Raw genomic sequence first — 24,543 nt, forward strand, 5'->3', positions numbered from 1 at the left:
TGAATACTTTGATAAAAGCCACGAGATTGGTATATGCTGACAAACCCAGGAATATAATCAGGGCGAACCAGGATTCGAACCCACATCATAGGTGTCTGGAACTCATAAGAGACGCAGCTCTGCAATGCTAATTGTGGCGCCTTAGATCACTATGTCGGCCCAGCCAAGAGCATTCAACTAAACATTTTTTAAATGTAACTCGACCCTTATGAACTAATGTTAAATGTTTAAGGATGTTTATTGTGACAATATGATGTCACTTAAAGAATATATATACACGCACAAAAAAACTAACAAAAAACTGAAATGAGTCACAGTTGTTTTATGTGATAGGTGTATTTTCAGGGGACAGTTTTAGACACAGCTCTTGGTTTGTAGTAGGCCGTGACGGGGAGGTCACGATGGGACCCACAGTGTTGCCAGAAGTAGTCAGCTCGGGCCAGGCATTCGTTGCGCTCATGATCTGAAAAAATATACAAGATATTGCTGAACGCTGTTTGTGGGTAAACCATGTACAAGTAACAAGACCGCCTCCCTGGTCGACGTACGGTGTGTCTGTACGGAGAACGGAAGATCCGGGTTCGATCCTCGGCCGCGTCATACCAAAAGACGTGAAAAGATGGTACCTGTTGTTACCCTGCCTGGCGCTCGGCATTAAGGGGCTAAAACAAGAACTGGTCGGCTCGGAGTCAGTAAACTGTGTCTAAGTGTGATATTCAAGTTAACTGCTGCATGGTACCTCAGTGTGCTAGCACGATAAAATCGGCATTAGTCAAATTAGTAGTGTAACCAGCCCGACAATTCTTTTAGTAATGCTCGTCTGCGCATCCAATCGCCAAATGGCCACGATAGGGGTACGGGTCGCTATTAGGCTTGTTCGGGAATAACACGAGTTGGTCACGAATAAGCGTCACACGTGCTATACCTGTGCCAAGGTTGGTTGCTCCCCAGGCGTCGTAGAAGAAGCCAGTCAGTTTGTTGTCAGAGGGACAGGACGAGATCTTGATCCAACACCCGCCTCCAGCATGTCTTATACCTCCTATATGAAGTTGTATATGAATAAATTGCAAGTGATTGGCTAAAAAAGCAACCTGTTTTGCGTTGCCATGAAAAAAATAGGCCACGCCTGCTGACGGACTCTTGTTTCCTGATTGGCTGACAATATGATGGGAGGGGTTTGTCTTCCACTATTTGCTGAACGATGTCACTGGTTTCGTATTGTTGTCTACAGTGAGTCATTATTGTTATGGAAACTCGACATAAAACTCTCGAAAAAGACAATTAAATTGACCTTGCAAAGTTTTCTAAATAATTCTTTGATGGTCATCTAGATGTTGGGAGAACAGGGCGACATGACACGGTATGGACAACAACTTATTTACAGTTTTTAGGGCTCTTGTCGACACTTAATGAGTAAGTGTATGCGGGTTGATGATCTGTAAATAATATCAAAGCATTGTAAAAACTAGTTTGATCTGACCTGTGGGGCCATAGATACTTGTGTATGGGTGTGCAGGATCGGACCCACAGTACTCAAATTGTCCAGGGGCTCTGCCCAAACACTTTTCCTCCTCGGTCAGTGCCCCGTGGGTTTCCCCATAGCCGTCTACCTCCACCCTCCCTGGGCTGGGTGTCCCGTGTGTAGGACAGCCATAGTCAGCGAAGTAACAATGTTTTCCGGCCATGGTCATAGCGCCTAGTTATAAGATCAACAGAAACAGTGTTTTAAAGAATTTTTGACAACTATAGAGAAGTAGAAATGTTTCCCAGCCACGGTCATAGCAACTATATAAAAGATCAACAGAAAAGTGTCTTAAAGACTTTTTTACAACTATAGAGAAGTAGAAATGTTTCCCAGTCTTGGTCATAGCAACTATATAAAAGATCAACAGAAAAGTGTCTTAAAGACTTTTTACAAATATAGGGAAGTAGAAATGTTTCCCAGCCACGGTCATAGCAACTATATAAAAGATGAACAGAAAAGTGTCTTAAAGACTTGTTTACAACTATAGCGAAGTACCAATTTTTCCCAGCCACGGTCATAGGAACTATATAAAAGATCAACAGAAAAGTGTCTTAAAGACTTTTTTACAACTATAGCGAAGTACCAATGTTTCCCAGCCACGGTCATAGCAACTATATAAAAGATTAACAGAAAAGTGTCTTAAAGACTTTTTTACAACTAAAGCGAAGTACCAATGCTCTCCAGCCACGGTCATATCACCTAGATAAACAGAAACATTATCTTAGTGACTTAAATTATTTACAACTATCTTCCACTACATCTGCTTATTCATATCATGTGAAGTAAGAAGCGTATTTTCAATAAGAACTCAAACCTGTTGGTCCGAAGACTGCAGTGACAGTTTCCTTGTCGGGGGAGCCACAGTACCGCCACTCCTTTGCTGCCCGCTGCAGACAGTTCTCCTCCTTCACCCCAGCCTGCTCATGCTGCTCCCCCCACACGTCCCTCTGTGTGCCACTGATGGGGTGAAGTGGGCACCCGGAGATGATGAGCCAGCAACCTGTATCAGCATTAGAACAACAAAGCGCAGATTCAATAAACGAATTCAATGTCCCTCAATGATTCAAATAAAGTCAACCTTTTACCTTTTGATTGATTATCGAATGATAATGTTGACATTATCACTGAAAAGATTCACGGTATCAATTCGATGGCGATTTATCATTTGGTCTTTAGGAGTACCATGTTTTTGGATGTTTGGGTAGATGGTGTTAGGTCCGGAGCCATCTGAGAAGTATGGCGTCTGTGGTGTCTTCGTTGCTGGGGCGATGGTGCCTGCACATGCAGCAGGATGAGCTGGGGACTTGTGAGTTTGTCTGGCTGTGGTAAGATGACTAGATTTCAGATACCATTGTTACACCGCCACTCAAAATAATTGGTGCTTTTGCTAATACGTGTAAACTAGTTGCGGACAGACATACTTGTCTGTAAACTGTATGTGCATTTGGAACATTTTATTAGACTGCATGCCAAAGAATCAATTAGTTGTCGCTATGTGATTGAAGGAGTGAATTGGGTTTTGCAAAGAGGCAAATAACCACGCTCATTTCGTTTCGTGTAAACCCTGAGATAATAAGTGTGGTAATTTAAATAGACTGACGTTGCTGCATGTAGACAGGCCCAGTTGGACGACGTGGCCCCACGTGGTTCACGTCGATTGGCTGAGGGAAATTAATGGCGTTGGCCCACTCCTGCGCATGACATCTGACCCGGAAGTCATCATCATCAGGTGACCAGAAGTCCGTTGGTGATACAGACTGTGAAATGAGTTTTAAGAGCATTTCAGTTGGAAAGAACCATATTATTTGTATATAAATTTTATATGTTTAACGTATGTAACACACAAATATTTGTCGAGCAATGTGACAAAGAGACTTTAACAGTGTTTCGAAGAAAGTTGTAAATTTATTTTTTCAAATATTGTTTTAACACGACAGGCTGAAATAATCTGGATGCCACTACTTTAGGCTTGAGGTGGGACTTTCTATGAAGACCCTTGAAAAGGCAAAGACAAAAAAGACGAGTCTGGAATGAGTGGAAACACAGAAAGACCTCTGCTCAGTGAGTAACAGAGTTTAATGCCACTTTTAACAGCATTCCAGTAATATCACTGTGTGTCGAGGGACACTGGTGGCCCAGTCGTCTAAGGCGCCGCGATTCGCTTTGCAGAGTTGCGTCCCTTGGGCACGCCAGAAACCTATGATTGTGGGTTCGAATCCCGGTTCGCCCCGATTATGTTTCTAGGTTTGTCAGCACCATAACCGTGCTCGTGGGGTTTCACCGAAGTGGTAAACGTCTGAGACCTGCATCACTTCGGGCTTTCCTCCCACATTTAGTTGACACGCCGTGATATAACTGTAATACTGTTAAAAGCGACGTTAAACCTAACTCACTCACACACTGCGTGTCAGCTTAATGTGGGATAAACGCCGAAGTGATGCATGTCTCAGACGTTTACCACTGTGGTGGAAGCCACGATCACGGTATAGTGTTGACAAACCAAGAAACTTTATCGGGGCCAACAGGGATTCGAACCTACGATCACAGATAAGGTTTCTGGCGTGCCCAAGGGACGCAACTCTGCACACGAATTGTGGCGTCACAGACGACTCTGCCAACCGTGCCCCATTGTTACTTACTTCACTGACTAGATATTTATTTAGAATAACATGTGAGTGAGTCAGTCTGGTTTTACGCCGCTTTTAGCAATATTCCAGCAATATCACGGCGGGAGACACCAGAATGGGCTTCACACATTGTACCCATGCGGGGAATCGAACCCGGCGTGATGTACGAACGCTTAAACCACTAGGCTACCCCACCGCCCCAGATTAACATGTAGCTACCCTATGATTATTCGAAACATTGAAGTAGTCCTGTCTCTCCATGCTGCCACTGCTGTAGAATACACTGGGGATCCCGGGCAGGCTATAGAAGATGTTGCTGTAGATTTGGTTGCCTGGAAATACATACAGTACGATTAGCTAGCAGTTTCAATATGCATATCCTCTTGTACAGGTGACGGGTGTTTGGTCGTGCTGGAGTACCAAGGAACCACGTTTGTTTGTTTGTTGTTTAACGCCGCACTCAGCAATATGCCATCTATATGACGGCGGTCTGTAAATAATCGAATCTGGACCAGACAATCCAGTGATTGACATCATGAGCATCGATCCACGCAATTGGGATCAATGACATGCTTCAACCAAGTCAGCGAGCCTGACCAGCCGATCCCGTTAGTCGCCTCTTACGACAAGCATAGTCGCCTTTTACGGCAAGCATGGGTTGCTGAAGACCTATTCTACCCCGGATCTTCACGGGTCCGTATGTTTTTGAACACGTTGGAACGTTTGATGCGGAGCATACCTGCCGTCGTATACATTAATTGGTATTTACATTGGTTTCTTGTCTCACGCCGCACTCAGCAATATTTCAGATTTGTCCGACGTTTGACATCATGAGCATCGATCTACACAATTGGGATATATGTTGATGACATGCATCAACTAAGTGAACGAGCCTGACCACCCGATCCCTAATTAGTCGCCTCTTACGACAAGCATAGTCGCCTCTTACGACAAGCATGGGTTATTGAAGACTGATTCTAACCGGGATCTTCACGGGTCACATTAAAGATCGATTGTTTTTAGAAACAGATTTCATTGGTGCAAAAAGCAAATTATAAGGAGTCACGACACCAGGTGTTCGATGAAACACTTGCTAGAATAGAACTGTTCACTTTCATCCATAGACACCCTTCAAACTTTCTGTCCTCTTTGTACACCACACATTAAGATTAATGATCGCCACAAATATGACCAGCGAGTAGTACAAACATTTATGTGTTTGTTTTAAATTAAAAAAATGCTAAAATCTAAACCTTGAAAGCTCATGAGGCCCATCTTCATCAAAACTAAGTACCCGTGTACTCCCCTCATGGGAAAACATTATGCTTACTTGTTTATTGATTAACGCCACACTCAGCAATGTTCCAGCTGTACGAGGGCTGGTGAAAAAGTTCTAAGCCTAAAAAACAAAACCAACAATTGTGAAAGTATTTTTAATTCATTTTTCAACATAATCTCCCTGCTCTTCAATACACTTCTCATATCGATAGTGAAGCTTCTCAATTCCACAGGTTTTCTGAAGTTACCCTTAAAAACACATTCACGGCATCTTTGAGGTCATCGTTGTTGTCATAGCGCTGTGCACGAAGGTGTTCTATCAGTTTAGGAAGCAGGTGGAAATCACTTGGTGCCAGGTGTGGCGATTATGGAGTGTGAGGAAGCTCTTCGGACCCACATTGTCGCACAGCAGCCTTTGAAAATCGAGGGGTGTGGGAAGAGGCATTGTCATTAAGTAGTAGAACTCAAGCAGTCAGCATTCCTCAACGCTTTTCTTTGATATAATCTCTCAGGCGATGAGGCAAATCAGCATAGTAGGCATCGGTAATTTTGACTTTCCAAGTAATCAACAAGGATCACACCAGTTGCAGCCCATGGCCAGAACACAGTGGCTCTAACTTTCTTCACTGATCTTGAAGACTTGTATTTCTTTGGTGCCGGAGTAGTGGAATGGTGCCATTCCATGGATTGACGTTTTGACTCATGGTGGTTAACCCATCTTTCATCACCCATTACTTATATCTGTTTGAATTGACGAAATCCTCTTCGTTTTGCTCAAAATTGTCTCTGACAATGTCAGTTCTTTTTACCTTAAGATCAGAATGTAGAAACTTTGGCCGATATCTTATTCATCTGTAAATGTTCATGAATAATAGTTTCAATGGATCCATGTCTTAGATCTGTGTCATCCTCAAGTTCAGCAATGGTACTACATCTTTCTGACAGTATATTTTTTTCTATCTCCTTGATTGAATCTTCATTGACGGAGGTTGAAAACATAGAAATCATGGTTCAACCACTTGTTAAATGTTCATGTTGAATCTTCACGCATGGTGCTCATTTTATAAGAGATAATTGTAATGAAAATGGTATTCTAAATTTTGAAGATTTTTAAATATCAAAAGCTTTTAACCAATATTTGTAATGCTTGGAAAATTGTCATTACAAACAGATACTTATGTAAGTAAACATCAACAGAGTTTTTTCTGACATTCTCACAGATAAAAAGGGGTCCAGGATCTTTTATGACGAAATAACCAAGAGTGACATAAACATTAAAGTATCAGAATACTGGAATGGCATTTTCCACTTTCCTATTGATTGGAAATATGATTTTTTCATACTACAGAAAATGTACTAAGAACTGCAAGCTGCTGCTGGATTTTAAACATAGTTTTTTCAGAATAATCTACACAAAGAAAGAATTACTTGTGATGAACTTCGTTGATGATATTTGTACATTCTGTAAATGCTGTAGAGAAGATTATCACATATTTATTATGAATGTGAACACGTCAAGGACTTCCGGTCACAGGTTGAAATATATTTCAACACTAATCTTAATATTGAATTTACAAAATATACTGTCATGTTTGGTTGGTTGTATGGTTTGTTCTTTAACGCCGCACTCAGCAACATTCCAGCTATATGACGGCGGTCTGTAAAATAATATAGTCTGGACCAGACAATACAGTGATTGATATCATTTGCCCACACAATTGGGATCAATGACATGCATCAAACAAGTCAGGGAGCCTGACCACCCGATCCCGTTAGTCGCCTCTTACGACAAGAATAGTTGCCTTTTACGGCAAGCATGGGTTGCTGAAGACCTATTCTACCCCGGATCTTCACGGGTCACTTTCATGTTTGAATTATTACATATGATCATGTAGTTAACCACATTCTGGTATCAGCAAATCGATTCATTTATTTATCAAGTATTCATAAATAAATACCGTCCTTTGATGTATTCAAAGATCGAGTGATATTTGTTAAATTGAAAAATATATTACAAACAAAAACAATAGAATCCATGGTTATCATTATAGTGAGGGCGTGAGTTGGGTTTAACGCCGCTTTTAACAGTATTCCAGTTATATCACGGCGTGTCAGCTTAATGTGGGAGGAAAGCACGAAGTGATGCAGGTCTTGGACGTTTTCCAGTACGGTGAACCCCACGAGTACGGGTATGGTGCTGACAAAACTAGAAACATAATCGGGGCGAACCGGGATTCGAACCCACAAGCATAGGTTTCTGGCGTGCCAAAGGGACGCAACTCTGCACAGCGAATCGCGGTGCGTTAGACGACTGGGCCACCCGTGCCCTCTGTTATCGTTAGAAATGGAAGCAATTGACTTCTACTCTCTGTCCATAGTCATAAAGCGTTCATAAAATAATTTGTCCGTGTATAATCACTGTCTCCTTCAAACAGTGTAAAGAGGCCTTCCATTAATAGCTTTCTATTATGTCTTCTACCTCGACTGTAACTGAGTGAGTGAGTGAGTTTGGTTTTACGCCGCTTTTAGCAATATTCCAGCAATATCACGGCGGGGGACACCAGAAATGGGCTTCACACATTGTACCCATGTCGGGATACGAACCCGGGTCTTTGGCGTGACGAGCGAACGCTTTAACCACTGGGCTACCCGACCGCCCCTCGACTGTAAATGAACTTGGAAATGGAGTAAAATCTATTTAAAAAAACACATTTAAGAAAAAGCCTCACCAACCGATCTCGTTAGTTGCCTCTTACGACTAACATAGTCGCCAGTTACGGCAAGTCGGCTTATTATTTTAACGAGTACCGTATTCGACGTAATAAGCGCCCAGGGCGCTCTCCAAATTAGAAATAGGGGGCTCTTATTAGAATATTATTTTGGTGAAAAAAACAGAGTTGAAAGATAAATTTCGTGGTTTATGCTGACAGCCTGAAATGTTTATGTACGACAGATATATTTTTCCAGAATTTAATTGCCCATAATTAAGGGTGCATATAACACACGAGTGCGTATTATACGCGAGTTAATAAGTCTTGTGTACATTGATCAATCGGAAGGGGTGCTAATTGGGATTGTCCACTGACCAATATATTAGCAAATATCGCCGTGGGTGCTTATTACGTCGAATACGGTAATGATAATCCCACTTACCTGCTGGTTGGCCTGGGTTTGTCATATTCGCCAGTTTTGGATATCTACTCGTCCATAGTGGGTTGGTGTACGGCATTGCCTGGAATGTCGTGTCAATGTGAATAGTAAATAATCTAGGCTACATATCAATATAAATGTAATTATCTACGGGTAAACAGAAAAATGTGAAAACGAACTAAAATGATTCTTATTGCAACCAAACAAATTCTAAATTAAGAAATCCACCAGCTCTTCTTCAAAACATAGAATGGTGAAAGAGTGAATTATTGCACGTAATGCTCTATTATAAATGAACCGGAAATTATTGAATAAAGTTACTTCTGGTGTGTATTTTGCGATGGTGGGAATTGTAATGATGAGAATGTATACTATTAAACTTTTGATAGGAATAATCAGATGGTTCTATTTAATTATACACTTGATAACATTATAAGAGTTATTTTTGTGTATTATGGAAAGATGAAAATATCCTTATCAAAAGTGGAGTTGTATATTTTGTGAGCTGTAGATTATTTACTGTTAGTAGTGTTTACCTTCAGGTGCTGCATTATTTCGCCTCCGTTAGCATGATACAAGCCCCTACCGTCCACCTGTACACCGTCCCCTGTGGCATTGTAGAACACGTTGTAGCTGATAATGTTGTCACGGCCACCGCCGATGTTAGCATGGACCTCGTTCTGAGCATGTGTTTACTAATTGAAATCATTTACGGACAGTTATCAACAATTTGTGTACTGATGCTTCAGAAAAAATGAAATGTTATTTTTCTATTTATTTGTGAATTTCGTCAAATTTTAATAACCATGAACAAAACAACATGTTTGTATAGAAACCATCTCTTCCGTTTTTTATGAAAGTGTACCTTCACGAGTTCTAAGTGAACTTACTTCATAGAAGACGTTGTGCTCGATGGTGACGCTGGAGTATTGGTCGTCCAGCATGATGCCTCTGACCTGGGCACCGGGGACATTCCTCAATGTGTGGTGGATGTAGTTGTACCGGATGACGTTGCCTCTCTGATGATGGTTTGTGTTTATGAAAACAACATGCTTAGCATAATCATGGATGGTCTATAGCGAATTGCCTACCCTTTTCGCGAACACCAGGTGTCATCCCTGATTTTCCAGTGATAAATTCACAGAATTTTCATTACTATTTTGCTTTTGCTTCGCCGTTTCAGTATATAATCGAGACTGGTTATACTCTGGCGTTGGAGTTTACTCATGCTACAGCCGAAATCGAAAATAGACTCTGCCTATACTCACTGAGTGCCTAGTCCAACATGTTACCTTGTCAACCTCGAGTACCAGCCGTTCTGAGAGCCTAGTTCAACATGTTATCATATCAACCTTGAGTACAGTCATTCTGAGAGTATAGTCCAAAATGTTACCTTGTCAACCTTGAGTACAGTCATTCTGAGAGCCTTTTCCAACATGTTACCTTGTCAACCTTGAGTACCCGCCGTTCTGAGAGCCTAGTTCAACATGTTTTCATATCAACCTTGAGTACAGTCATTCTGAGAGCCTCATCCAACATGTTACCTTGTCAACCTTGAGTACAGTCAATCTGAGAGCCTAGTTCAACATGTTATCATATCAACCTCGAGTACAGTCATTCTGAGAGCCTAGTCCAATATGTTACCTTGTCAACCTTGAGTACAGTCATTATGAGAGCCTAGTCCAACATGTTACCTTGTCAACCTTGAGTACAGTCATTCTGAGTGCCTAGTCCAACATGTTACCTTGTCAACCTTGAGTACAGTCATTCTGAGTGCCTAGTCCAACATGTTACCTTGTCAACCTTGAGTACAGTCATTCTGAGTGCCTAGTCCAACATGTTACCTTGTCAACCTTGAGTACAGTCATTCTGAGAGCCTCATCCAACATGTTACCTTGTCAACCTTGAGTACAGTCATTCTGAGTGCCTAGTCCAACATGTTACCTTGTCAACCTTGAGTACAGTCATTCTGAGAGCCTCATCCAACATGTTACCTTGTCAACCTTGAGTACAGTCATTCTGAGTGCCTAGTCCAACATGTTACCTTGTCAACCTTGAGTACAGTCATTCTGAGAGCCTAGTCCAACATGTTACCTTGTCAACCTTGAGAACCAACCGTTCTGAGAGCCCAGTCCAACATGTTACCTTGTCAACCTTGAGAACCCGCCGTTCTGAGGGCCTAGTCCAACATGTTACCTTGTCAACCTTGAGAACCCGCCGTTCTGAGGGCCTAGTCCAAATGTTACCTTGTCAACCTTGAGAACAGTCATTCTGAGTGCCTAGACCAACAAGTGACATTGTCAACCCTAAGTACCACTCATTCTGAGAGCCAAGTTCAACATGTTACCTTGTCAACCATCGAATGCCAGCCATTCTGAGTGCCCAATTCGACTCTGTATAATATTACACAATCAAACATGCATTCTTCTATTTCTTTACATATTTTTATTGTTTTTTCCTTTTCAATACCTAATGTGTAATAAGGTTATTACGAATACCATGGTCCAGTCTCGCCCAGCGTGAAGAGCTCCACAGTCACTGGAGTTGGCACACAGGTGATGCACGTGGTTGTATTCCATCACGTGGTCGTTGCCCTGGAGACAGCAGAAATAGCTTTCTCATCAATTGACAGATTAATGATTCAATGGATCATATTGACCCGTTCAGTAATCCTGGGCATTATATACACATAGAAGCCCTGTCTTGGTCGTAGCTCAATGAATATAGGTCGTTTGAGACTTGTTTAGCCCGGTCGTTGTTTAATGACACACTCGGCAATATTCCAGCTATATGACATTGGTCTCTAAGTAAACATGTCTGGACCAGACAACCCGGTGATTGACATCATGAGCATCGATCTACACAATTGGCATAGGATGACACGCAACAACCATTTACGACAAGCATTGGTTGCTGAAGACAAATTCTTACACGGATCTTCACGTTTGTGCTTAATATGCCAAGGTGATAATTATTCTATTTGCAACGTCATTTATACTCCAACGAATGAATTGGCAAATACCCAGAAATATTTTGATGTAATTCTCTTTTGATATTTCTCGTAACAGAAATGAAACACGTGTTGCCCTTGTATTATCTCTAAACCAGTATTTGTTTTACCGCCCATTTGATGCCCGTGTACTGGCCGTCGTGGATGTGATTGTAGCGCATGGATATCCCCACCCCTCCAGGACTGATGGCGTTGTAACCAACGGCCCCTACACGTGCGTACTGCCAGATGTGGTTGTCTTCTATCAGGTTACCAGAAGGTGCCAGTGTTTTCCGGTCACCACCTGTTTGTTAAAACAGTACAGCCACAAGAACTACACAATTAATACCTCACTGTTGTTAGAGTATTAACCACATGATTATGCCCTATGCCGAAATGCCATATGTACTTGCATCTCTTAGGGTTCATTAAACCACAATAATAATGTATCATGAAAATTATGTAGATAAAAAAAGACATTTGAGAGAAAGCATTATCGTAACTTAACATATCAACGTTAACTTTGTTGAGATTAATCTTAACTAAGAATTTCAAAGTTTCTAAACTAATCTTAGTTATAAATATCAATCTTAACTTAGATCATTTTAAAACTGTATCCTATCGTAAACTTAAGATATTTTTTTTTTTAACAAAATTTGTTAGGATTAATTTCAGCTAGGATCGTTTTGAAGTTGTATCTCATCGGAATCCTGAGTCGTCTTATCTTTGAATGTATGTTGTTAAGAAAATATATTGATGTTATATCCTGGCCTCAAGATTTTTTCTCGCAGCACCCAAATGGTATTTCAGAGTCCATGGATATTAACCTACGGACTCTAAACATATAATATCTCCTTCAGTTTGTTTCACCATTGCTTTCCACAGTCCGGTTGCCACCTGCCTCACCTGCGATCGCGATTCCTCCACAGGTGTGATGTATCTCAGACATAGAGACCGTCACAGACCGACAGTCACCAGAGCAGTGGATTCCATAACCACCTGAAACACACGTCCTACTAGTGAGTGAGTGAGTGAGTGAGTATGGTTTTACGCCGCTTTTAGCAATATTCCAGCAATATCATGGCGGGGGACACCAGAAATGGGCTTCACACATTGTACCCATGTCGGGAATCGAACCCGGGTCTTCAGCGTGATGAGCGAACGCTTTAACCATTAGGCTACCCGACCGCCCCCACACGTCCTACTAAAGATATGTCATGTTTTTTGTGTGTTAGTTTTTACTTACAATTCAAATGTTTGAATTATTATCAAAGTCAATATATGTTTAACCTTCTCATCTGAGGTCAGACGCCAAACCTTCTGGTTGTCACGGTGATCGGGTGGTCAGGCCCACTGATTTGGTTGACGGCCGACGTATCTCAGTTGCGTTAATCGATGCTCATGATGTCAAGCAGTGGACTGTCTGAGCGTTAAACAACAAGCACACAAACAAACAAATACACTGCACATATGTGACTGCATATGTGATGCTGCTTAGATTTAGTTCTTGTATCGATTGATGATTTGTAAACATGGTAAATGTAAACGGATACCAGTGTTTTTAATCTCCATATTCTTCAAACCAATGTTGTGTCCGTTGTCCAGGTCAAATCCGTACCGCCGACAGGCTTCCAGCGAGAAACCTTCGAAGTGAAGATTGCTGACTCCATTATCTGTTCTGTAATAACATGATTGTTGGTTTGCAATACAACACATACAAATTCCTGAAAGATGTCGGAAGTTAATGCACATAAAAACAGAAAAGTACAATAAATTAGTTTAACATGATACAAGGTGTGTGCTGAAAGATGTAGATGTACGAGACAGGAAATTTGGATCAGATAGACCTTAACATTGCACATTTTAGATACCGAACACTACTTACGTGATGCAATCTGTCACCATTGAGGCATAAATGACATCCGAGTTTGACAGAGTACCGCTTGGAGTATTCGGCCAAACGTACAGAATAGCAGCTGATCTATCAATGTAGTATTCGCCCTAAAACAAGTTTTGAAGTAAACTGCTCAAAAGAAGTTTAGGACCACCCGATACATAAGTATTTCTTTTGTTATGCAATGATAGATTAACTATAGGGATATGGGAGAATCGACTGATCCGTTTATCCGTTTCAGTTTTCTCTCCCATACATGGACATAACAAATGCATTAGTGTGATATTATATCACATGTCTAAAATGTGGGGTGTCATGGTTTCTCGAGCTACGGATGCAAAGCAGTTATACATTAGTTTGATGCGACAGCACATAGCAAATACACCCGTGAAGTTGCGGTTTATAGTTGCTCTTCAGCAAACCATGTTTGTCGTAAGAGGCAACTAACGGGGTCTGGTGGTCAGGCTCGCTGACTTGGTTGATGCAAATCAAAGTATAACTCAATTGCGAAGATCGATGATGTCAATGATTGTCTGGTCCAGACTAGATTAGACTGTCGTCATGTGGCTGGAAATTTGGTGCGTTTGGTGTTAAACAACAAACAAATATAATGTATTTAATATGTGGGATGTTATGACTGCTCGAGCTATTCTACGCAATTATCCATGACCCGAATGCTTTGGTCATGGGATGACGTCCTCTTGTGAGATAGACTTGACACAGCTTTCTCGAAAATGGAAAGTAAAACTATTAATGGTATCGATAAAAAAAACAAAAAAAAACAAAACAATGTTTGCCAGGTATCCATCTGTTTTGCTCCAAAATACTTCTTATTTGAAGAGTAATTGATCTCCATTTATAAAACGTTACACATTTATATCAGACAAAAATCAGAGTTAAACCATTACAATGACGTCACGCTATTGTTCTTGCAGTTAACTCAGAGTCAGAAATTCACTAGCTATTCTGGACGTGCATTATAAACATATATAAGATAGCCACGCGATCAATCGCAAAGAACAATGAAGAACGAAGAGTGGTGTATTTCACGATAAAACATTGTTCTATCATGACGTCATTTCTGGAGATTTGAACATGCGCTCACAACTTGACGACGTTATATTTGAGAGGGTGCGTGTCTTGTAAGTTGTTCCCCATAGATGTAGCTGGACAGCGCAGATGAACGCAATGGCCGAACGATCGCACATAAAAAATGGTAGAGATATGAAAATCGGTATTGGGAGAAAAGGTACAGATAATTGACGTGAAACTTGTGAGAATATGCGGTAAAGACTAAATTTAATCCCCTGATCATAAATTGGACTTGTCCGACATTATCGTGGTCGGATTCTATTCAGGGTGTCATCATTATTTAAATACGGGTAAATATGTTTAAAGCGTGAACTTTTTATTAACATCCTTAAAGAGGTTCTACCTATTGTTGATATCTCATGTAAGAAATAAACCCCTGGTGGTCGTTGTTTATCTCACATTAAAACAGTGCAGGGAGAGAAAAACAAATACTTCCACTCGTCGTTTATTTCTTAAACAAAACTGACGCAAGTGTAGGTCATTATGCGAAATTCTTAAAAAATCCATTCATGATACAACAATAACATTGAAATCAGAGAAATCTCTCGATTCTGTTGTATGATATGATTTCTCCATTACGTACAGATCTGCTGACGTTGAGGTGTTAGACTTTGCCGTCATGTCGAATAATGCAATTAAATTAAGTTGTTGGTACAGGTTCTTATCAAGCCTTCTCAATGCTATCGAAATAGTTGAACCATTATTGCAATATTATCACCAATGCTTTTACAGTAGTTAAAAGACATCGGTAGTCACCCCCTAATATATACATTATTTGTCTGCCTGATGTATATGCCATTAGATGGAAATAAATAATATTGCGTGTCAGCGGAAAATGTTAATGGCATTCTCACCGGCTGATCCAGCTCTGACAGCATATTGAACACCCGGAAGTAGCCGCCCTGATGGGAGAAACCAGCAAGTGTGGCATCGTTGTAGTGCCCTGGAATTAGTATAGATACACATTCTTTTGTGAATCATCGCAGCTTGCTTTACATCGGTGACTGAGTTGGGTGTAACGGTGCATCGGGCAGTATTTCAGACATATTGTGATGTGGGAAGAACGACAGCAATGATACTGGTCTTAGGCGTTTATCTCTTTGCATAAACATACAACGTGTGGTGTTGGCCATCCAAGAATTAGGACTCATATGGGATTCTAAACCAGCCCACGATCGTAGCTTTCTGGAATGTATCAAAGATTTTAATTTGAACATAATTATGTAAATATTTATCGATAAGGTCACATGGCCATTTGCAGTGCATGCTAATTGCACGATGCGTAATTGTCAGCACCCACCAACTCGCAGCCCATATCGGTTCTTTGTTGCCAAGGTGATCTGATGTTTCTGTGCGTCAATATTAGCTATTTTGACTGCATCATCAGCCCAGCTAAAATACCTGAAAACAAACAGCGACATCAGACCCACCAACCATCAATATCTGGAGTCAAACATGTACATGTGTGTTGAGTGGAGTATTAGGACAATTGGAACACGCTGCAAAGGCTACGGTTTGTTGATGAACATGTTTACACGAGGGACGCTTTTGGCTTGCTTCCATGTTTGAGTGACATGTTGATATATTGATCCAAACGACACTGTACATAAAACAAATTACCTATTTCGCATGCCCAACCTACTGGTGATGGCAGCGCCTTTAGAATACAGTACCACAACGATCTGCGGACGATCTCTGCTGTCGGTCACATGTCTCAAAGACAAGAAAACAGTTTTTGTGAGAATCGGTCGGACGCGAACTCGTGACCTTTGGATTGTTTGCCCGACAGCTAACCGACTGAGCTACGTCTACATTGTATAACTTATACTATTTTTTTATTCTTTATTACTCTATGAGTCGTGACGCTTTAAAACATAATGTAGTTATTTTGCAGTAGAAGGCAAACGCAAAGACGTCTTACCCTTTACGCAAATTCCGACACCTGGCGTCATCTCTGATTTTCAGATCAGTTCATATAATTTTCACCGCTATTTTGGTTTGACGCCCAATGAAATCTGTTTGGGCAAAATGTAGAGATGGGTTATTCCCTTGCGTTGACCTTTCATATTTACAACTGTGTATACATTTAGTTTTTACACGACACGACACGTCATCACATCTACAACCTGGCTTCCATCGCCCCAGTTGTCCTGACACACTGACCAGTATCCAATGGCCCAAGGCTCCTTCTCATGTGTCCATCGCGCATCTTCAGTGGAGCCATGTGTGAAGGTGGTGCCGTGCTTTGCCTTCACAGACGTTATATCGATGTATCCCTGAAATAGCAACACGTTTAGCTACAAGACTACAACAATGCAATGAGTAAGTGGGTGAGTGAGTGAGTGAGTGAGTGAGTGAGTGAGTGAGTGAGTGAGTTGGACAAACGCCGCTTTGGACAACGCTCCATTTACAGCGAGTTCACGAGGACGGGGAACAACAGTGTAATTCACACATCGCACCTATGTGGGGAGTCGAACCCGGGTATTCGGCGTGACGAGCCAACGCTTCACCCACGGGGCTACTTCCGGCCCTGTTTGTACTCGAATATGCATCATTGCTTGGGTGTACATATTGATTGTAAAGATATGTGATAGCTTCTGTTACAACTCCCAGTATTAAGCAGTCATAGTACAATGAACCCTTCACAGACAGTTGATGTCCCCGATTATTCGAGTCTCAATGTTTGGTATTTCAACTCGGAAGTGTATTATTATTGATTCTGCTCAATAAAACGGAATAGTCAGATTAGTCATTTGTTTCTTTGTTGGTGAACGCCGCACTCAGTAATATTCCAGCTGTACGACGGTGGTCTGTAAATAATCGAGTCTGGACCAGACAATCCATTGATTGTCATCATGAGCAATCTACGCAATTGGGATACAATGACATGCATCAAACAAGTCAGCGAGCCTGACCACCTGATCCAGTAAGTCGCCTCTCACGACCCAATTTATCAGTTGCTATCTTCGCAATATATAGCTATGACACAAAATGTCATTTATAAAATATCATATCATCATAGAGTAACGCTTCAATCATTTTATAGCTACCTGTTTCTTTGGATCGCTTGTAATGGACACATAAGCAGCGAATACAGTTGATAGTATGTTGGCATTGGTTCAGTTGTTCATGTTAATTATTCAAAAGACAGCATGAGATTTCATAAACGTTCACGCTGGACCGAAGGATGACCACAGACATACCAATCCTCCAAGTCGTTCAGATGAAAGAAGAAAACGAAACCCTACCTCATTCGGGTACCTGGCCAGGTGTAACGGGTTTCCGTTGACAAACAGCTCCAGCCATGAAGTCTTGGTCGTGTAGAAGCCAAAGCGCGTGATGTTGCCATAGTCAGATATTCCAGCACTCGGGAGGTGAACTTGAACAACCTAGAAAAAGAATGATTTATCTATTAATGTCAATTAACACCCCCTCACGTCGCTTGATCATACGTATGTATATGCACGTGGATCACTGACATTGCACCACGTGGTGGAATTCCTCTACCTACAAAACCTGGCCGACAAGTCCAGTCAAGGAGACGGACCCAGATCGTCGACAGGGCCGGACGGATTGTACGGCTTGTCGTGGCGTCGTCTGACTTCCTGCTGGTATGTTAATGACAGAGCGGGTCTCCGCACCGGGAACATTGGCCAATCGGTCCCGGTTTCGTTCTGTCAGGTGATTATCAACCTGGACCGTTATTCGCCCATTTAAAAAACTTGACTACTGTCGTCTAAAACTTCACCATGAGTTTTGTCTTCCATCGCCCGACTGAGCTAACAACCGAGAGCAAATGCTTCCATTGGACACCTCTAAAGTTGCAGAGACGTGTAAAGTTTGACAGTTATTGAACAGTTGCGAAGCAATAGGGAATAATATGTCTTTTAAAATCAATTATATGTCCATTATCTACACATGGTCATTGCCTCTATGATATATGATGAAAACATAAATAATAAAAATTACAATAAGGAGTCCAGACATTGGTAGCCTAATAAGAGGTATCTAATATGCAGTGATAATTTCAAAACAGTAGGTTCTTACCTATTTACAAACCAAAACAGTAGGTTCTTACCTATTTACAAACCAACGCGTTCGCTACGACCCAAAGACAAAATGATAATCTCAACAACACAAGCTGTAACGACTTATAGAAAATACCAGCAGATCCTTCACACATGCAGTAGCCTCATTATGGAATGATCTACCCCTGGAAATAAAGCAATCCTCAAACGTTCACCTAAACTGTTTTTTGACTCTGAGTCTTCAAAAAAGCTTCCAGAACATACTTTACTGTATGAATGTTGGCACTATATAGGTGTGTATATTATAATGACTACCATTGGGTTTATCTTGTATAAGATTGGTTTTCCCTCTGCAGAATAACTTTTCGTTTCGTATTCACCAAACAATATATGTATTAAAGAAAAGTATACGACACACAGTTGTGTGTAGTGGTAAGCTTCTAGTCGTACCATGCCGCGGGCATTTTGTGGCAACATCTGAAGAACAGAGTTGTCCGTGACCTTGTGGAACATGGATGCTGGGATCCGCTGGCCTCCCGTCTGAAAGTTAAGGTCAAGTTCAAATTAGATGAAACTCAAACGAAAGGAAACTGACTCAATATTTCATTCATAGTTTCATTCGCGTCAAGAACTCTGATTTTATTGCTGTGTAGCCAGTCTCTTAGCATAACAACCATAATTTTCATAATTGGTGTCTCCCGTGAAGATTCCAGGTTAGAATAGGTCTTCAGAAACCCATGTTTATCTAAAGAGGCGATTAGCGGGATTGGATGGTCAGGCTCGCTGACATGGTTGATGCATGTCACCGTATCCCAATTGCGTAGATCGATGCTCATGATATCAATCACTGGATTGTGTGGTCCAGACTCGATTATATACAGACCGCCGCCATATAGTTGGAATATTGCTTAGTGCAGCGTTAAACAACAAACATAACTGATGTCAACATAACCATGTTCGCAATAATAACAGTATTCCAGTTATATCACGGCGTGTCATTCCAATGATACACAATGTGACCGTGTTTGAGTGAGTGAGTGAGTGAGTGAGTGAGTTTAATTTAACGTCACATGGGCAATATTTCAGCCATAATGTGACGAGAAGTTAATGTATTTTATCAATTAATAAAAGCCTGTCATCAATGGACAGTTAAATAACTAGAATATCACAGATAAATCGTTAAAACTAGTATGCAATCATAAAAAAAATATCACTATATGTCACAATACAATATAAAAATGAGCTATAGATCACCAGCAACCAAAGTTAGGCCACCCTACTAGGGATGACCGTGTTTGAACGATATCATGTAATCGATATATGTATGAGCTGAATTTAAACTTCATGACAAAAATCTCTCTAATTTCTAATTTTGCCAATCCGAACAGAAATTCCGATTCATATACATCAGGAAACAGATCAGCAAGAAGGGGAGCACAATTGGTGCGAATGGGAATGCCTATTTTTTGCATAAACGTATTGCCACCAAATTTCACATACAGTATTCGACGTAATAAGCGCCCAGGGCGCTCTCAAAATTAGAAATAGGGGGCTCTTATTAGAATATTATTTTGGTGGAAAAAAAGATAGTTGAAAGATAAATTTCGTGGTTAATGGTGACAGCCTGAAATGTTTATGTACGACAGATATGTTTTTCCAGAATTTAATTGCCCATAATTAAAGGTGCATATAACACACGAGTGTGCATATGCGCGAATAAATAAGTCTTGTGTACATTGATCAATCGGAAGGGGTGCTAATTAGGATTGTTTACTAGCCAATATATCAGCAAATATCGCCGTGGGTGCTTATTAGAGCGGGGCGCTTATTACGTCGAATACGGTATATGTAAACAATGGGAAAGACCAGCATTTCAAATATTGTTTTCTCAGTTAACTTCAGATGACGTTTGTATTCATGTTTGATATATTGTCCTGAAGAAGGATACGACCAACCCAACATAATGCCTATGCCTAAGTAATGCCTATCAAACAAGTAACCCAACATACTGACTATATATTAACATATTCTAATAATTAACCGTAAAATCCACATGACTAACATGAGACAGACTGTACATACAGGTGCTGTCGGAATACCAGACTGACTAACAGTAAAGATGAAAACATATATATACACTATAGGACAACAATAGACAGACAATGAAACAATGGCGTCGCCCTTGACATGGGGCTTATGGATGTGATTACAGACACGGCCAGGGGAAAATGGATTAAGGCTATAAATGTCATAATGTGAAATGCTGTGTTAGACAATGGTTCAACTGACCGCCGTTACGCATGGATTACATCATGTTAAAATAGTTCAGATTTCCTAAACGATACTGTACAAAAAGGGATGTTGTTCAGAAGCTACAATTCTTTAACATTGCGTTGTCCAGAGTGCAGTTAAGTCACTCTGTGACAATTGCCGCCCTCTCGAGAAAGACATGTCCTCATGTCGAGATAAGTCGCTATTCAAATGTTCAAATATAAACGTGAAATTGTCAGTTATCATAATATTAAAAATAATTATCCCGAATGCGAACGATCTGTTGCACTCTGGCCCGGTGTTCCTGCATGTAGGCCACGTGGGCATCATATGGGGATTCTTCATATGGTTTAGGCCCAGGTACACATTTTTCATTAGTGTCCAGGTATGCTATGGCGACACTGTCAAACTTAGCCACGGGGATCCACGTGTTTTTGTTGTTGGGTAGATTCTGCCATTTGATGAGAAATTCGGGTTTGTTGTTCTTGACTCGCCGCTTAAGAACTCTTTCTGTAATTCGGGTAGATCTGGGTTGGTTAGGTGGCGACTGTGTAGTTGTTTTAGTTTTCAGCACTGACGTTGCAGTTTCTATTTTAGTTGAGGTCTGAGAACCAACACTGGCAAACGAGACCGGGTTCGTCGTGGTCCCAGTGTTCACTGATGGGGACTTCTCAGATTGACATGACGCATCACTGTACGTAGGTGTTGCCTTCTTGTTGATACACTTGGCAACTGTACTGACACTATTTACGTTTTGGGTGCTCAGCGAGGGACATTCATCAGCATGGAGTTGGGCACACTTTCTCTTCATATAACTGTTATGGCGTTTCCTATATCTCGCTCCATTTTGGCCCGCGACTTCATGGTTGACGACTTTATTATGACATTACTCACTGTGGCTGCTGGCTGTTTCCTCCATTTTAGGTTCACTTGAAGGTTGTCGTTACTTTCTTGGATGGTCCATTCAAGATGAAGGTGCTGGAGATCCATGTTGATCAGGACGCAAGCGATTTCATGGGGTAGACACAGGACTTGGGTATTCATCCTCGATATATACACGTATGTAGATGGTAGGCAAGTGGAGAGGTTACGGGATCGGGAGTAAGCTCAAAAGTTACTCCAGCCGGATTCTAACACCAGTTGTCAACGCGCATGTGTTGACGGGGAAATAAGCTCAGATTGAAGACGAAGAATACGTTGAGTCCAAACTTTTTTTAGTCGGCAATAAAACAAAATACAATTAGAAATATGTCGAGATTCCAACTCAACAAGTACAAGTGAAGTCCAGCAAACAGGCGTATCCTACTCGCGGCTGTACATACAGGTGCTGTCGGAATACCAGACTGACTAACAGTAAAGATGAAAACATATATATACACTATAGGACAACAATAGACAGACAATGAAACAATGGCGTTGCCCTTGACATGGGGCTTATGGATGTGATTACAGACACGGCCAGGGGAAAATGGATTAAGGCTATAAATGTCATAATGTGAAATGCTGTGTTAGACAATGGTTCAACTGACCGCCGTTACGCATGGATTACATCATGTTAAAATAGTTCAGATTTCCTAAACGATACTGTACAAAAAGGGATGTTGTTCAGAAGCTACAATTCTTTAACATTGCGTTGTCCAGAGTGCAGTTAAGTCACTCTGTGACAATACAATGGAACAATTTCATCTGAACTCGTAGTGTCGTTTTAATGAGTCATGTTTAGACAATGATGTCAATCTTCCGGGACACTCTGAACCAAGGAAATAGTCATGTTTATATTAGACTGTCAGTCATGTTTAGACAATGGTGTCAATCTTCCGGGACACTCTGCACCAAGGAAATAGTCATGTTTATATTAGACTGTCAGTTATGTTTAGACAATGGTGTCAATCTTCCGGGACACTATCAACCAAAGAAATAGTCATGTTTTGATTTATCAAGTTTCTTTGTATTTGTCACCCCGATTTTCTTCTAGCACTGCCGATATCGAATCCAACACAGGATATGGCAGAACAGGTATTCTAGAAAGTGTTTAAAAGCTTAGCATTGTAAAACGTCATTTTAAATTATCTTAACCCCAAGTTGTCAATACGTTTGCAAGTCTCTATGGTTAAAATTTAGCAATTGGTAATTTCTGTATATTTTATCACCATTTCTACGTTACTAACGAAATAGTGATGACACAACATATTTATAGCAAGCGATGCGAACTTGAAGAAATAAACTAAAACACACTTGTATCATATGACCGATGTACACACAAACAAACATTAAATCATTACTTCATTCTAATAATGATAAACAATCAAACAATAGCTATAAGTACATGTTTTTCGAAATGTTTAAAAAGCAGTTATGATCGTGTTCAAAAGACATCCGAAGGCACCCCGCACTTAGGAAGCAGTCACTCAGAACACACACCAAGAGCTGAGCATGTGTGTGTTGATCAATTTCGCCCCTTAAATAGTGAGTGAGTGAGTCAAAATTTAACTTAACATGGGCGATGTTCCAACCATATCGTGACGAGAACAAGTTATGCATTTATAATATATACATTCAGATTAAATATCACAGATTATCACAGATTTTATTTGCCCTTAAAAAAAGTTGTAAGACTGACTTATAATTTTGCTTGAGTGAGTAAGTGAGGGATTATTTTATAACGCCGAATCAACAATCTTACAGCTATTCCCAGCGAAAACTGTTTACAGTCTCACCATATGTAAACAAAAGCAATATAATGAAATCACTAAAATCTCAGTTAATATTACATTCAAAGGCAAAAATCTGTTTAGATTAAGATATATTTTTTGTCGGCTTGAAACGTTTAGAAAAAGTATGAATATTTTGAATATAGCGTTGAATGATATGTTTAAAATCCACACTCAAGAAAACAGTAATTTGACTACTGCAGAGGAATCTATAATTTCACTTAAAGTATCACACCTCAACTGATGATTTTCATCTGTTAATTTCGCAAAGTGCTAAAAATGTGCATTCGTGGAACACAATCTTATGACCGATATGTATGACTTTGATAGCCCAGTTTTTGTATTGATATATCTGGCACCGCATCCGTTGTGTCCCTGGCGTTTAAGAGTAATATAATGAAATGAGTGTAACAGTTATAGGTCACGATGTCCTTGTGTTTATATGCACATCAATATATCCCTTGGCTGGTCACCGTACATCGAATCGAGTGAGCGAGGTAAGTTTAATTATGTTACGTTTTACAATATGGCACCATTGAATATTGTTAATCAAAATGTCACAACCATTCCCATAATCATAAGAATGCTTTATCATTTACGACAAAGTTCAAGAATCCATTATCTCTGTAGCATTCCAATTAATTATACCCTCGATTAACCTAACCCATCGCCATGTTAAAAATGTTCTCATCTCCTCTAATAAATGTCTTCTATCGTTATATTTTGAATTCCAAAACCCTCGACACACTCTTTTCCATTCTCTTAACAAATCTAAGTAGAGTCCATGGTAAGATTGAAATAATATATATTCATGTATTAATGAACCACTATCAAACAGTTATGATATCAGGTGTTCGCGAAAAGGTGAGTGTCCCACCGGTGGCACCCGTAACAAACACATGCAAAGGCAAGCCAATTATTCACATTACAAACACAAGTGAATATATGGAACAAGTCAGAATTGGCAATTGTATCAGA

At 40.5% G+C, this 24,543-nt stretch overlaps 1 protein-coding gene across 2 annotated transcripts; it reads right to left on the reverse strand.

Annotated features, from left to right (window-relative positions):
* Nucleotides 1-307: 307 nt before the first annotated feature.
* On the reverse strand, nucleotides 308-19,099 carry LOC139455916 (uncharacterized). Of its 2 annotated transcripts, XM_071237467.1 has the most exons (20): nucleotides 19,034-19,099; nucleotides 17,804-17,944; nucleotides 16,719-16,831; nucleotides 15,856-15,956; nucleotides 15,410-15,498; nucleotides 13,455-13,570; nucleotides 13,123-13,247; nucleotides 12,476-12,568; nucleotides 11,701-11,873; nucleotides 11,079-11,174; nucleotides 9,471-9,599; nucleotides 9,117-9,260; nucleotides 8,584-8,662; nucleotides 4,372-4,484; nucleotides 3,126-3,282; nucleotides 2,708-2,845; nucleotides 2,340-2,525; nucleotides 1,481-1,696; nucleotides 926-1,039; nucleotides 308-463 (listed from the first exon to the last, which is right to left on the reverse strand). In XM_071237467.1, the coding sequence occupies exons 1-20, from the start codon at nucleotides 19,094-19,096 to the stop codon at nucleotides 342-344; spliced, it is 2,508 nt and encodes an 835-aa protein (XP_071093568.1). In that variant the 5' UTR covers nucleotides 19,097-19,099; the 3' UTR covers nucleotides 308-341. The 2 variants fall into 2 exon arrangements, with proteins under 2 accessions (XP_071093568.1, XP_071093569.1); XM_071237468.1 differs by lacking the exon at nucleotides 11,079-11,174.
* Nucleotides 19,100-24,543: the final 5,444 nt, after the last annotated feature.

Source organism: Haliotis cracherodii, unplaced genomic scaffold (genome assembly GCF_022045235.1).
Source record: "Haliotis cracherodii isolate W230 unplaced genomic scaffold, xgHalCrac1.p SCAF_11, whole genome shotgun sequence".
Classification (NCBI taxonomy): domain Eukaryota; kingdom Metazoa; phylum Mollusca; class Gastropoda; order Lepetellida; family Haliotidae; genus Haliotis; species Haliotis cracherodii.